Below are 15,301 nucleotides of genomic sequence, written 5' to 3'. Positions count from 1 at the left end.
TAGTGTCTTAATTATTATGTGCCAAGAGTAGTTTCTTCCTGGTTCAGTTTATTTGATGTTCTGTAACTTCTTGTATCTTGATAGATGTCTCTTCTTCAGGTTAGGGAAAATTTCCTCTATGATGTTGTTGAAAATATCTTCTGTGCCTTTGCCCTGAGTTTCTTCTCCCTCCTCTATTCCTATTCATAGATTTGGTCTTTTCACAGTGTTCTAGATAGCCAGGATGTTTTGTGCCTGGGTTTTGAGTTTTAGATTTAACATTTTCTTTGACTGAGGTGTCCATTTCTTCTACCTTGTCTGTGTGCCTGAGACTCTCTCTTCCATGTCTTACATTCTGTTGCTGAGACTTGCTAGGTTTTTACTGGACTCCCCAAATTCAAATTTTTCATTTCTGTTTTCTCTCAATTTGGGGTTCTTAAGTCATCTGTTCATGTCACTAATTGTTTTTATTATTTCATTCCACTACTTGCTTGGGTTTTCACAGACTTTATTTATTTATTTATTTATTTATTTATTTATTTATTTATTTATTCATATCCTCTGTAAGATCCTTGACCATACTCATATGAGCTATTTTGAAGTCTTTGTCTTGTGCTTCTACTATATAGTGTTTCTCCGGGCCTACTGTAGTAGATTGACTGGGTTGTGGCAGAGACATATTGCCCTGGGCATTGATGATTGTGTTTTTGCACTGATGTCTAGGTGTCTGGGTTTAGGGTGATTGTGATTCTGGGTGTTGATACTTTGTTGGTTGGGTGTTTCTGGGTTTCTGTTGCCCTCTCTGGATGTTAGAAGTGTGGTGGCTATGGGCTGTCTGGTAGAGAATACCTCTGAGTTACTGCTAGGTGTGGCTACTGGAGGTCCTGGATAGAGAGCATTTTTAGTTATTGGAGTTGACGGGAAGGAGTGGGCATGGGCTGGAAGAGGGCTCAGAAGATTTTCAGGAAGTAGAAAAGCTGTGTTGACTACAGGTTTGGCCGAGTCACCAGGGATTGGAGGTGGGGTGGGAGGACAGAGCCCTGCAGGTGGCCTACTGCAGAGTAGGGGATGAGACCAAAGAGGCTGTGCTGGAGGACAGGGAGGACAGTGGGGGTCACCCACCCGAGTAGGTAGAGCGTTTTTCTAACTATTGGCTGTAGGGCCCGTGGGTCTACCCCTGCTCCCGAGGTTCATCTTGAGGACAGTTTCTGGTCAGTCAGCTAAACATCCTGCTTGTTCCTGTGCTCCCTCTGCCCTCCTGCTGGTTAGCTATAGGGCACTGTTGACTGCACCTTGGGCATGGTAATTTCCCACCTGCCTGGAGGGGAATTCCATTGTGCAGCAGTTAGGTGTATAAGGATTTTCCTAAGCTTGAATAAACGGTGTTCAGCTGATCTCCTCTTTTTTTTTTTGATTACCATTTAAAATGTCTTATTTATTTATTTATTTATTTATTTATTTATTTATTTATTTAAGATTTCTGCCTCCTCCCGGCCCCCGCCTCCCATTTCCCTCCCCCTCTCCCAATCAAGTTCCCCTCCCTCATCAGCCCAAAGAGCAGTCAGGGTTCCCTGCCCGTGGGAAGTCCAAGGACCTCCCACTTCCTCCCAGGTCTAGTAAGGTGAGCATACAAACTGCCTAGGCTCCCACAAAGCCAGTACGTGCAGTAGGATCAAACCCCAGTGCCATTGTTCTTGACTTCTCAGCAGTCCTCATTGTCCACTATGTTCAGTGAGTCTGGTTTTATCCCATGCTTTTTCAGACCCAGTCCAGCTGGTCTTGGTGAGTGCCCGATAGAACATCCCCATTGTCTCAGTGTGTGGGTGCATCCCTCTTGGTCTTGAGTTCCTTGCTCGTGCTCTCTCTCCTTCTGCTCCTGAGCCGATCTCCTCTTGAATGACCCAGGTCTCTCGGGTGTGCTTTCAATCTCCAGGCCCTTACCCGGCTCGCGAATTATACAGTGGCCTGCAAACTGTACCTAGAGTAACGAGTAACGTAGGCGTTACAATTGGCAGTTGACACAGACTCTGGATAGATTACTACTTAATAAGTAAATAAAGAGTTAAAATTTAAGATGTTTTGACCAACATGTTAAAGATAGATTTTAGTGTTTCCACAGCCAATGTTTGGAGAGTCCATTTATGAACAGGGCAAAGCTTGTGATAAGTGTTTCTCTCCTTCTCAAACAAGAGGAAATCCAAACATCTATCTTTATGAATGTGTTTTTGTTGTTTCTCTTGCTCAGATCTGTAGAGAAAACCGCCAACACAGTCTTCTCCATGCTTGTATCAAAAGCTATTTCTTTTTATATCTGATCACAGGCCCTTGAGGAAACCAGAAGGGACAAAGAAAGTGAAATCGTCTCTATACTTATTTTTTCTCATCTGATACTGTTAATCCCACCAATCAAGAATAAGGCCACTACCACAGTTTAAAGCTAAATTTGAAGCAAGCTTTAATTAAGCCAGGTGGATGGGTTCTGACCAGGTCCATACCCAGTTTCCTAGGAAATGGCCCAGAATCAAGTATGGCAAGGGCTTAAGAAGGAAAACCCACAATTCACCGTATTTCCCATCAGGTCCAATCAGGGGCAAGAGTACATCCTGACATATTTCCTGCCTACTGCTCACATGTGATCAAGCTCATCCAGTGTAGTTGGGGCAAGCAGACTTGTTAGACTGAAAACACGTCGCATTCCAGGAACTGTCTGTCCTTGGGCAAGGGGCTTGCAGGTCAGAGGAATTTTTGTTTCCTGGATCTCTAAGGCACAGTAATTAACACTTAAAATGTAACTTTGACTCTCGCAGATATGTTCTCAAGATAGCAGCCTATCAGAATCAACTTCAGCTGATAATCTTCCAACTTCTGGGTGAGGAAATTTACTAAGAGCTTTCCTAAATATGTTTTATCAAGGACAGAAAGATAAAGCTATTTGTAAGAGTTTACTAACTCAGCAAATGCTGGTGGAGGCAAGAGGAAATGAACTTTTTGTCTGCAGGTTCTGGTGAGGCCCACACCTGGGGCACAGCGACGACCTACATTTTTTGCGTATGAGATTAATGTGCACAAAACTTGATTTCATTTTATGTAAGGAATGGTTAATAGATTGGGCAACATGTAGAAGACTGGGGGGACATTTCTTTCCTACTCTATCTAGTTCCTTAATTGTTAAGGACTGACTTCAAGTGTAAAATACCCTTCATTTTACCCAGGCACTTATCCTACTTCTGGGAGGTAAAATATTTTTGATGGGTGAGTTCAGAGCTCTCATAGGGATGAAGGATGCAATTGACCAGACTTTTGAAATGGTACCCTGAAGACCAAACAAAATGGAATGCTAAAGATCAGATTAAGAATTGTCTTTGGTATTTAGTTTTAAGACATCTTTTACTTTTCCAAGCTTGAAGTAGGGTTAAAATAAGTCAGAGATTTTGTTCCTATTTAAAATCTCACTGTTAGAAGAACCAGATGCTCACCCAGCTGTTTAGTAGAATAACTAACACCTTGCTGTTAAAGAAGTGGTTCAATTTTCTTACTTTTTTCATTTTATTGTATGTGTATAGGTGTTTTGTCTGCGTGTATGTCTGTGCACCATGTGTGTGTGTGCAGTGCCATCAGAGGCCAGAGAGGACATCAGAGTCCAGGCCTGGAGTTATAACAGCTGTAGACGGCCATGTGGATGATGAGAATCAAAACTGGATCTTCTGAAAGAGCAGCCAGTGCTCTTAACCACCGAGTCATTTCTCCCACTCTTGAGTCTTTTCGAGGCAGAGTTCAGGTTACAAGATTTCTTTGTGCATTTATTGTTAACTGTATGTTATTGTCAGCACGTGAACAGCACTGAAAATGAACAAGTTCACACTTGTCGGATGCGGTATCACTGTTCCAATGGAATGTGCCGCTTCTTTGATGTCAACATTGACTGATGAGCTGAACGGTTCTTTACACCGGAACCAAGAGTTGGTTCTCATCATGCGGGTGACGTTCTTGGCCTTGATGTCATACTCAAATTGCCTTGGCCCACGGAAGAAATAGAAGAAGCCTAGAAGAAAGAGGCCTGGTTAGTTTCCTCGCATAGCGCTCACCGCTCCTTTGCATTAATTCTGTGAATGCAGAATCCAACAACATTGTAAAGAAAGGAGCCACTGTGGAGTCACAGAGATGGACTTTGCTTCCACCCCATTCCAGGCAAACCACTGAGAAGGAAGCCTAACAAGTTTCAGAAGGGTTTCTGAGTGTGGTAGCCAGACCCCCGCTGTCAGCTAGCTTTCCACAAGGCATCTCACTGGAAAATAAGGCCCCTCTGAGTTTGTCCTTGGACTCCCTACCCTCATTTCTATAGATCTGCAACACTTTTTATCTATTTCAGGATTTGAGGTTCTGGTTAGATATCATGGAGACAGTCAATTGTGGCATCAAATGTTTTAAAAATATTATTCTCATTACAACTGTGTATGAAAATACATGTGCATGCCATAGTATATGCATGGGGCTCAGAGGACAGCTTTGTGGATTTGATTCTCTCTACCCTCCTTTACATGAGATCCGGTGATTAAATTTGGGTTATCAGACATGACTGCTATCATCTGTGCCCACTGAATCGTTTTACTTGCCCTCAAACAATTTTTTAGATCGTCGGTTATTTCATGGTCCAAGAGATTGTCTTTGAAAACCCAGAATATGGACTTTGTGCATTAACTTACCTAAGGTTCTGGGTTGAGGATGTAGCTGAGTGGCAGAGCATTTGTCTGCTGCTAGTGGGGCTCTTTGTTCAATCCTCAGTACAGTGAAGAATTGCAAGCTCAACAAAGCCTCAACCAACCTATCCAGCAACCAAGAAACCCAATTGCTAAAGAGTCTTTTAAAATCTCCTGGTCTCACCCAAAATCCTACTGCCTCAGATACTTGAAACATAGTTTTTTCATACATGGATTCCAAGTTCTGCATCTCAAGCTATTTATGTATATATTATGTCTGTGTATATATATGTGTAATACATGTGTACAACTGTATGTGTGTTTGAGAATTACTGCCATCTTGTGAGTTCAGTTATCTTTCACACATTAGGGGCTCTTTTATGTAGTATCTTAGATCAATGGGGACTAACGTTAATTTTGGGTCTCTTTACATAGACATGAAGCAGCATCTCAGAGTCCAGTTCAGCACCTCCTGTCTCAGTTTGGTAGTGTGGACAGGGGTAATGTTTATCAACTGGTGCGTGTTCTTGAGAATGGTAAAATTATACCGAAACTAAATGTGTGTTGCTTTCTTCTTTTACACAGTGGAAGCATCGACACCCACCTTTATACTGGAAAACAGCGTCCACACGGATGCCAATTCCTGGGAAGTGCTTCACTATCCTCTGTGGGAACCCTCTGTCCATGGCTTGTGCCGTCTCATCATACCTGCATGAGAAGATGCCAAAGGCTTGATGTCTGTTTGGTGAACTTAATCTTTCTACTGCTCAGTTTGGTGTCAAGCAGGTTATGAGAACTGGCAAAGAAATCATCTAATAGGACCAATGATAAAAACACGCAAAGATTGTTTGATCAAATAATCGTGTGTGTGCGTGTGTGTGTGTGTGCACGTGCATACACAGAATTGCAAATGTGCGTGCACGTATGCTGCTGTACCCAAGTTTTGACCTAAGTCCTGGGAATTGAACTTAGGTTCTCAGGTTTGTAAAGTAAGTCGTTTGTCGACTGAGCCATGTCCCCATCCTCCACCTACCATCTCTTAGAAACAGTAAGAACAATGCTAGGGGGCTAAGATATAGTTTTGTGGACAAGGACTGTAAACCACAACCACCACTGACAAAACCATCGAGGAAAAGGGCCACCATCTGTGAGAGCAGTTCTCCCTGAAGAATTCTTAGAGCAAATGCAGGCTCACTTTGTACCTCTTCTAGATTCTAATTGGCTATACCTCTGTCATTAACAATTTAGTTCGCATTGATAGATCATTATTTTTCTTATTTTTATTTAAATTGGAGGGAGTTTATCATCCTAACATCTTAGTTTGATAAATGCCACATACCAGAGATTGCCCTCAATGTGATCCACCACGAGACTGCAGATTCATTTTGTTTTTGTCTATGTGGGGTGATAACTGTGGCTGATGACTTCCTCCGAATCACATAAAAGGGTTAATTATCAGAGTTACCTCCAGCACCAGATGCCCACAAAAAAGAAGGTTTTTTTGGTGTCGTGGTCACAGACGGCTGCATCAATTTTCTTCACACGTCTTGGAAACCCGAGTGTGTGGATGGATTTGGGGTAATCAGGCAAGACAGCGTACCCCCTGATCACCCAGAAATTCTCATCTAGAGAGAGAAAGGGGTATCTTCAGATGACTTGGGAAGTTTGGAAATAACTGGATATCTATTTCCTCAGCTCCAAGCCTGGTTATCTCATGCTTCCATTGATCTTTTTTCTTGTTCTATTTATTTTTATTTGCTGCATATGACAGTCGTATAAAAGGGAACATAGAAGTGAGATAGACTGTCTTCTTTATTTGGAAGAAAAGGAATGAACTTCTATACTGTTTTAAAAACCAGTACTATTTTTGTGTATGGATGCTCTGTCTGCACGTGTGCCACTGCAGTGTGTGAGCCTGGTCCCCGCGGTCTTAGTTACAGCATCTATTGCTGTGAAGAGATATCATGACCACAGTAACTCTTATAAGGAAAACATTTAATTGGGTGGCTTACAGTTTCAGAGATTCAGACCATTATCATCACAGTGAGACATGGCATGCATGCAGGCATGGTCCTGGAGAATCGGCTGAGAGCTATACATGTGGATCCACGGGCAACAGGACATGAACTTTCTGCCACACTGAGAGTAGCTTGGGCAAAAGAGACCTCAAAGCTCACCACCACGGTGGCAACTTCCTCCAACAAAGCCACACTTCCTAATAGTGCCACTCCCTTTGGGGGCCATTTTCTTTCAAACCACTGCACCCATGGAGGCCAGAAGAGGTCACTGGATCTTTTAGGACTGTTGTAAACTGTGGTGTGGATGTGGGGCATCGAACCCAGGACCTGTGGAAGAGCAGCCAGCTCTCTGAACTGCTGACCAGCTCTGGACTGTCATGGTTTTATCATATGTATTTCTTTCAATGAATTGTCATAGCCATAGAGAGAGCCTAGTTTATCGTTACTTATGACAGGAATGTAAATTAGGGAAAAAGCTCTGTCATTCAGCTTATGATGAGGATTGTATTTGGACCGAAATACCCATTGTCCTGTTTAGGAAAGAGGAGGAAGAGCCAGGCAAGTTTACCTTTGAACACAAGAATCTGATCTCTGGGGCTTTCATAGGCAGCTTGAAGATCAGCTGGCAGAGACGGCCAGAAGGAAGCAATTGACTCAAATTCCACATCAGCAATATCAGAGTAGGTCCTCCATAAGTGCCTGGGGAAATGCAAAACACTTCACAGATGTCGTCCCAGTGTCTGAGTGCATCAGCGGTGGCAAACAGCAGGTCTGCTGTCTGTCTTTTCTGTGGCACTTGTGTGCAGGTGTGGTATGCATGCATGTGTGTATGCCTCTTATGTATGTGGGGCACACACGTGAGTGGTGTTTTATGCCTGTGTGTGGAGGCTGCAGGGTATCTTCGTTAATTGTTTTCCACTTCACTTGTTGAAGAAGAGTCTCTTGCTGTGGTGTGCTGACAGGCTTAGCAGCAGGCTCTCCAGGCGGGAGGGAGACGTGGATGTTAGTAGATGCAGATTCCCAGGGTATAAGTACTCCCACAGATATGAACTGATGTGTAAAGGTCCCCAACGTTTAACACCAGCTTCCTGAAGTCAGCTGTGCATTGACTTTTAGACAATCTTCAGATCAATGTTCATTTTAGCCAAGAAGCTCTAGCAAGTTAAAAATGCTTAAAATACTTCAAATTAGTTTTCCAAATAAGTGTGAGATGTATGCATATAATAAAACATTTGAATAGTATGTGCATTGTCAAATGTGAAGCACGTGTGATCTTACAGAGACCAGGACTTCCGGTTTACCTCCAGTTTCCTTTGAAAAGAGGGGTCTTCATAAGAAGGTGGCGTGTCAAGGGGATAGGTTTACCTGCCTTTAAAGAACATGACTTCTCTGCGGAAGGTAGTGATAGCATCCACAGCCAGGCCAGGGTCTGTACAGGCGTGGGGCTCAGTGGCTTTCTTTGGCTTGGTGGGTGTTTTGGGTGGACTTCCTTCAGGGAGAAAAGAAAGACTATGGTGGGTTCAGAAGTCACAGGAACTGTGTCCACACTACGCTCTTACCCAAGCCCGGGTTTACTTCATGATAATGTTTCAGGAAGCAACCACCTGTGTTTCTCCTCTCTGAAAAGCTTTCTGTTAGTTACATACACGTTCAGTTGCACGATGCTGCTCACCATAGATGGACTGGATCCCATCAATATCATCTTGAGAAAGTGGGTGTTTGCTAGGGTCCAGGGAGACGTAATTGGGAAACATCAAGGCTGTGTGATCATTGGAGTGAGAGAGCCCCAGAGAGTGACCAAATTCATGAGCAGCCACAAGAAACAAGTTGAACCCTTGATATAAACAGAAAACATGTCTGTGGAAATTGACCAAGAAATTGACCTCAGTGGGCAGAGACTGGAGAGCACTCACTCAGAGATGAATAGTATTGCTTAGCTGGCAGCATAGGACACACTTTTATTTCCGGGAACCAGGAGGCAGAGGCAGGCAGGTCTCTTTGAGTCCAAGGTTAACTTGGTCTACACGTATTCCAGGCTAGCCAAGTTTACATGGTGAGATCCTGTCTCAAGAACAAAACAAAACAAATCAAAAACAAGTTGATAGTATTGTTTTAAGAAACGGATTTGGGGCTGCTTGACTTTATACGATCTTCTTACGTTCTTCTGTGGTCCTCCACCAACTGACTGAGAAAGCCCTAATTTCTTCCTTTAGCCTTCAACAATCCAACCCTTCCCCTTTTCCAACCACAGATTCCTTTGCACAGCCCTTTGGCCTTATTTCCAGTCTCACTTTGATTTCTCATCTATACTAAGTTCTTTTTTATTTTATTTTATTTGAGATGGTTGTAGCTGAGGATGATCTTCAACTCCTAACCCCCCGCCCCCCAGCCTCCCCTTCCAGGTGTAGGATCACAGCCGTGCTCTACCACACCCAGTTTATTCAGTCCTGGGGGTTGAACTCAGAGCCATATGCACAGCTGGGAAAAACTCTTCCAACCAAGTTCCCTCCCCCAGTCCTGCATTCATTCCTCCTGCTTGGCCAGTGTATAGTGCCTTCTCTCTACTCCAAAGGAATGTAATACAGCGGGCAGGAGACAAGTCCTCTGGAGCTTCCAGCCCATGCAGAGCTAAGTTGAGTTATATTTATCCTTTTTTGGGGGAAAACCAACCTTTCAAAACTTGGACCACAACTCTGGCCTTTTTAATAGTTCACTTCACATGTTCTCTTCGGCAGATAGCTTGAAGCAATGTGTAATATAGCAATTAACACTAATTATTGGTTAAGGATAGTCAGATGGTGAAACCTTCCACCTCTGGCTCTGGATGTGAAAGTGAAGCTTGCTGGAGAAAGGTTGCCAATCCCGAGTTTGGTAAATGCTTAGGCCGCTTCTTATAACTGGCTGAGCACGTGTGTACTGGCTTTGAACCAAGATGAAAACCAGACAAATAGTGGTTGTTCCTCAGTAGAAGACAGCAGACACACACGTTCCCTCCACCTCTCAGTTTTGAGTGCAACAATCCTCCTCTGTCCCTTGTCTGTGATGCTAACTCATGTGGCAGGTCATGAACTCACCCCGGATTCCTCCTGTTGCCTGAAGCGAAGCTAGTGCTGACTTCTTGACCTGTCTCACAGCACTGGAGGAAACAGCTTCATGTGCCCAGTGGAGGGAGTGGTCAGGCTTTGTAGAATATAAAACCGACACAAGCAGGGTATTAAGAGCTCAGAGTCTGGTGTGATCTGCAGCTTTGCCTGCTGTCCATCAAGAAGGCCATGACTCTTACTTCCCTGGGACCTTGGAAGTCAGACCCTGAGCCCCAACTGTGGAGTCACTGACAGGGATAAAAGAATGGTAACAGCCAGAAGCTCTACTGCAGCCTACTCCTTTGCTTAATAGACACAGTGTTAGCACAGTGGAGTTTGGGTGCTTTCTTTAAAAATTTAACAGTACACTGAGGTTGAAGGGATTGGTCAGGAGTTAAGAGCACTGGCTGCTCTCTGGAGAATCTGGATTCAATTCCTGGGACCCACAACTCCTGTTCCAGGCGATCTGATGTTCCCTGAAGGAATCATGCACACGTGTGTTATATAAACATGTGTATGAAAAATACTCATACACTGAAAACAATACAAAAACTGTCCAGTGTAGTCAGGCCCATCAAAAAATAAATAAATAAAACTAACATACTCTCTTTAAGGGACTAGATCAAACATAAGAACTGGGTCTAATCCTTTTGCAGATGGGGGAGGGTAGCTAATAGAGAAGGACTATGATATGGGATGTTCTTCTGTATATGTATTGCTTTTAATGGTTGATAAATAAAGCTGGTCGGGCCAATGGCTTAGCAGAGCAAAACCAAGTGGGAAATCTGAACAGAGAGATATAGAGAGAGAGTAGGCGGAGCCAAGGCGATGCCATGTAGCCGCCAAAGGAGAAGGACAGGCTGGAACTTTAGGAACCATACCGGTAGGCCATACCCTCATGACCATATACACGGATTGATAGAAATGGGTTAATTTAAGATGTAAGAGCTAGGAATGCATAGAGTCTTTGGCCAAACAGTGTTGTAATTAATAAAGTTTCTGTGTGATTATTTGGTTCTGGGTGACAGGAAAATGAGTGAAGAGTCTCCTACTAGAGTTACACTTTCAAATTGATTCTTTATGGGCCGTATACCCACACAGTATTCTTTAGAAAGCACCAAGCCTCTTAAGTTTTGTGGCAGTCTTCAAGCTACTGGTGACTGCAGCCATTGGTTTAGAGTGCAGCCTGGGGTGCGTATGGGTGTTAAGGAGCACGAATAGCTGCGAGGCTGGAACTTTTGAGCACACCTCTGTGGTTCATATAACACACCTGGCATAGCTTTGTCTACACAGTGGAGCGGCAGGCTCTGTGGCCATTCATAGTGCTGTGTTAATGGGTGCACGGCTAAATAGCAAACACTGTTCTCACACCAGGTAACACCGTGAGTGCTCTGTTTGGACCAGACTACACGAGCACAGTTATTATTAATAGTTGTTAATCACTTCACCAATGTGATCTGAGAATATAGAAAATTATGAGAGAAATTAGATTTGGATCCAAGAGGCGGCTAACCATACAGAGATTATTAATGTAATTTTCTCAGAGTGAAAATTAGACTCACCTTCCCCATCCTTGGCTGTCCAGTTTTCGTCTTCATCAAAGTGAGTGTCACCACCTAGACCCAAACCAGGAGGAAAGGCATGGCCAAGGACTCCCAAGGGACCATCAAAATGACGAGGACACCAGCCATGGACTGAGATAGTTGATGGGGAGAAGAGTTAGCTTCCTGAGATCTTAGAAATCGCCACATCCCCTCCCATTGCAAGACTTACCTCCAGTCCTAAAGGCTATCATGATATCTGCAACCCCCTTGGAAATCTTGGTGAACATCAGTGGAGTGACCTTGCTCCAAACTTCTAGTGCTTTCTGAATAGCCTCATCCACATCAGCTCGTGTCATATCTGGAGTGTAGTTCATTATTCTGAAAAACAGGCAAAATTACAGCAATTACAGATACATACATTTTCAAATGATCTATCATTATATATCAAGTAGTCATCTATCTATCTATCTATCTATCTATCTATCTATCTATCTATCTATCTATCTATCTATCCATCCATCTATCTTTCTTTTTTCTTTCTATCTCACTTGTAGTTTACCAGTCACAGGCTGTAGTGACTTATATTATTGTTCTGTTATCTAACATTTGCTGCCACTTTATTTAAACAATGTAGTTTTATAAAACCTAGCAGAGGCCGGGCGGTGGTGGCGCACACCTCTAATCCCAGCACTTGGGAGGCAGAGGCAGGCGGATCTCTGTGAGTTCGAGACCAGCCTGGTCTACAGAGCTAGTTCCAGGACAGGCTCCAAAACCACAGAGAAACCCTGTCTTGAAAAACCAAAAAAAATAAAATAAAATAAAATAAAAACCCAAAAAAATAAAAAAAAACCTAACAGAGTTTCATTTCTCTTTCTTTAATAAAACACTTTGACCAGATGCAACTCACAGCAGAAACGGGTTTGTTTGGCTTACACTTCCAGGTTACAGTTCATCACTGAGGGACTCAGTCAGGAACATGAAGCACCATGGAAAACAAAGTTTGTTGGCTCACTTCCGGGCTCATGCTTAGAGAGCTTTTCTCTTCTACTTATCTATCTATCTATCTATCTATCTATCTATCTATCTATCTATCTATCTATCTATCTATCTATCTATCTATTATTTGTGTGGGTGTGCCTGCGAGTTTGTATGTGTACTACATGTGTGCAAAGGCATGCAGAAGTCAGAAGAGGGCATTGCTTCCATTTGAACTGGGATCACACATAGTCGACAGCAGTGTGTTGTCTTGTGGACATTGGGAATTGTACCTGGGTCCTCAGTTAGAGCATAAAAGCTCTTAACTAATTAGTATTCCTCTAGCCCCTTAGCTAGCTTTCTTTTTTATTTTTTAGTCGATCTCTTGTAGCCCCTTATCCTTAGATAGCTGAAGGCAGATGCCTCTTTATACTAGGACCCACCCAAGATTTGAGATTTGGCAGCTTTAAAACACACACACATACATACACACACACACACACACCACACATACATATCTTACACACACACCACAAACATATACTTATAGATACACCACACACACACACACCACATATACTACAAACATACACACACACAGATACATACCACACAGACATAACAAACATAAACACACATAGATATACCACACACATACACACATATACATCGCCAGCATACACACACAGATACACCACATACACACACACATCACAAACATGCACACACAGATGCACCATGTACACCCATACACCACATACACACATCATACACAGATATAACACATACACACACACGCACACACACACGCACACACACATGCACACACAAGCAGCCATCCCATCTTTCTGTATACCTCATCTTGCCTCCAACACATTGTAGCAAATAGCAATGCATCCTGTCCTGAGCTTACGCTGGAGAAAAGAACCTAGAGATTAGAGTCTCTTTCCCTAAGCCTGTGTCCTCTGCAACAACCTTTGGATTTAGTTTCTCCATGGCTAAGGCAGCAGTACCAATACATCCCACAGCTTAGGTCTAATGTGGAGACAGCATACAGGGAACCCATAAAGTGGCAGGCATTGTGAGTTAGAAAGCCATTATGATGGTTACTTCTCCGAGATTGTTTGGGTTAGTTTATGTAAATTGATAGAGACATTACCTGTACGTGAGGTTGTGTTTTCTCCACCCAGGCAGGGTGTAACCATATTGTCCCACGTCAGGCACCCCACACCTGGGCATCTTCATGATCTCAAGGGTGTCTGAGTCCAGCTCTCCAGTCACTGTCAATCCAAAAAATGCTTGCATTTCCCGAAGTTTGCTGTCTAAAAGACTCCTGTTCTTACTTTGGACAAGATGACTCCCTTCTATTTCAAGAGAGTAGAACTGGTTGAGATATGCCTGATCAAAATTTAAAAAATAGAAAAAAGATGACACAGGCTACAGGAAAGCAAGTATTCTCAAACGAAACAAAGTGGCCTGAGTCTCCTCTGGCAGCAGGGAGGATAAAAAGGAAAAACTAGCAAGGGGAAGAGTAGGGCAGGCTGCAAAGGGGAAGGGAGGAGTCGTATTTTCCTCCAGGGCCAGCAATCATTGATTTACAGGGGAGTAGAGATAGCCAAATCATACAGCCCATGCAGCATGCATCCTCCACTAACATGCAGCCACACATGCAGCCACACTGCTTCTTTGGTGCCAACACAGCTTATGCATTTTTGTTATTCCTTTTATTTTGTAAACTTCAGGAGATATCAGGGGTGATTATCTATTCTGCAAACTTACATGGTTTAACCAAAATATGATAAATTGACTGGCTTTCAGAAGGAATTGCTAAAGCCACATACTTTTCCACATATATACATTCATATACACACATCTATACGTGCATACACACATTTGTGTATCTCTCTTTGGACATATACATACACAAGCACATATAGTTTATGTGCCTCTGTAGTTAGTTGTCCTGAAATGTTTTTATACAGATTTCTATCCTTGTAAACCGTTCCTTTCTCCTCTCCTGCTGGCCCCTTAGTGACCACTGTTTGAAGGTGGAGCAAATTCAATCTCCTTCCCACTGCCCCTTCTCTTCACCTCAGACCAGTTCATGTCTTTAGAGTTAGATACATAGAAGGAACAACATTCTTCTGAGACCCTCTGGGACTCTGCAGGAATCTGCTATCTTGAAAGGTCCCGAGAGAAGCCATACATGAAACATTTTATTGTCAGTTGCTAATAGCATGCGTTGAGATCCTACCTGGGCCAGTTGATCGAGTCTGCCATTTGTGTCCTTGCGATCTGGAGGAAATGCAGAAGAAAGTGCTGTAAAATTCAATAGCAAGGACAGAAGGCCCTTCATTCCTGCCTCTCCAGTTAAAGCTGCTTCCTTTTTGCATGGGATATAGAAAGCTCACAGTGAGACGTGGCATGAACTATTCATTTAATTAATAACAGCAAAGGGCACTTGCCACGAAGTGTCCCGTGACTCCCTCCACCCTAGATAGACTGGAATGTTGCATCAGAGTCTGTGATTGTTTATCCGGCAGATTTCTCACTTTTGAAATGAATATATTACATAGCAAGCTGCCAAGTTGGCTTTCGCTTCTCAAAATTGATAGATTTCAGGATTGATTTTGAAATGCAAAAAGACAGTTGCCAGGCCTCCTTAGCCTGTCCCGCAGGGAAAGGTGAGTGTGCTATCCGCCCTTTCTTAAGCCCCATGATGACGATGCAGGACAGTCAGACGCGATAGGGAGTCAAGTCAAAGCAGGAGCTCAGTTTATTACTGTGAGCGTCAGCTTATATAGGTTAAGTGACATGTGATGTGGGGGTACCTCCAGCCAACGAGAGACAGTCAACCCCTCCCTCTGGCTGGAGGGGCATCTGCCTAGATTTTGCTGTCTCATCCCCACTTGGTAGCTTTGAGACTATCCTTCAAACTCGAGCCAGGCTTTTCTCTGTCCTACAGGTCTCGAGGTACAGGCCTTGAGATAATTTTGGCCCAACAG

The 15,301-nt window shown here is 43.3% G+C and overlaps 1 protein-coding gene across 1 annotated transcript; it reads right to left on the bottom strand.

Annotated features, from left to right (window-relative positions):
* Positions 1-3,785: 3,785 nt before the first annotated feature.
* On the bottom strand, positions 3,786-14,688 carry Mmp27 (matrix metallopeptidase 27). The gene is made up of 10 exons (XM_057768023.1): positions 14,551-14,688; positions 13,456-13,694; positions 11,551-11,699; positions 11,340-11,471; positions 8,367-8,528; positions 8,060-8,183; positions 7,263-7,393; positions 6,142-6,301; positions 5,281-5,384; positions 3,786-4,021 (listed from the first exon to the last, which is right to left on the bottom strand). Exons 1-10 carry the CDS (start codon positions 14,650-14,652, stop codon positions 3,786-3,788), a joined length of 1,539 nt encoding a protein of 512 aa, XP_057624006.1. The 5' UTR covers positions 14,653-14,688.
* Between the last annotated feature and the right edge of the window lie 613 nt (positions 14,689-15,301).

The sequence above is a fragment of the Chionomys nivalis genome, chromosome 4, assembly GCF_950005125.1.
Source record: "Chionomys nivalis chromosome 4, mChiNiv1.1, whole genome shotgun sequence".
Classification (NCBI taxonomy): domain Eukaryota; kingdom Metazoa; phylum Chordata; class Mammalia; order Rodentia; family Cricetidae; genus Chionomys; species Chionomys nivalis.
Note: the sequence above shows the minus strand (reverse complement) of the source record. Positions and strands in the feature narration are given on the sequence as shown.

Bases quoted from the DNA above. Each gene is read 5' to 3' on its own strand.
- Mmp27 (XM_057768023.1), bottom strand. From the start codon at position 14,652: ATGAAGGGCCTTCTGTCCTTGCTATTGAATTTTACAGCACTTTCTTCT. The intron at 8,184-8,366 runs GTGAGCAGCATC...TTCTCCCTGAAG, and splicing joins TGGGATCCAGTCCATCTATG to GAAGTCCACCCAAAACACCC. The intron at 5,385-6,141 runs GTAACTCTGATA...CTTCTCATGCAG, and splicing joins GTGGGCATCTGGTGCTGGAG to GTATGATGAGACGGCACAAG.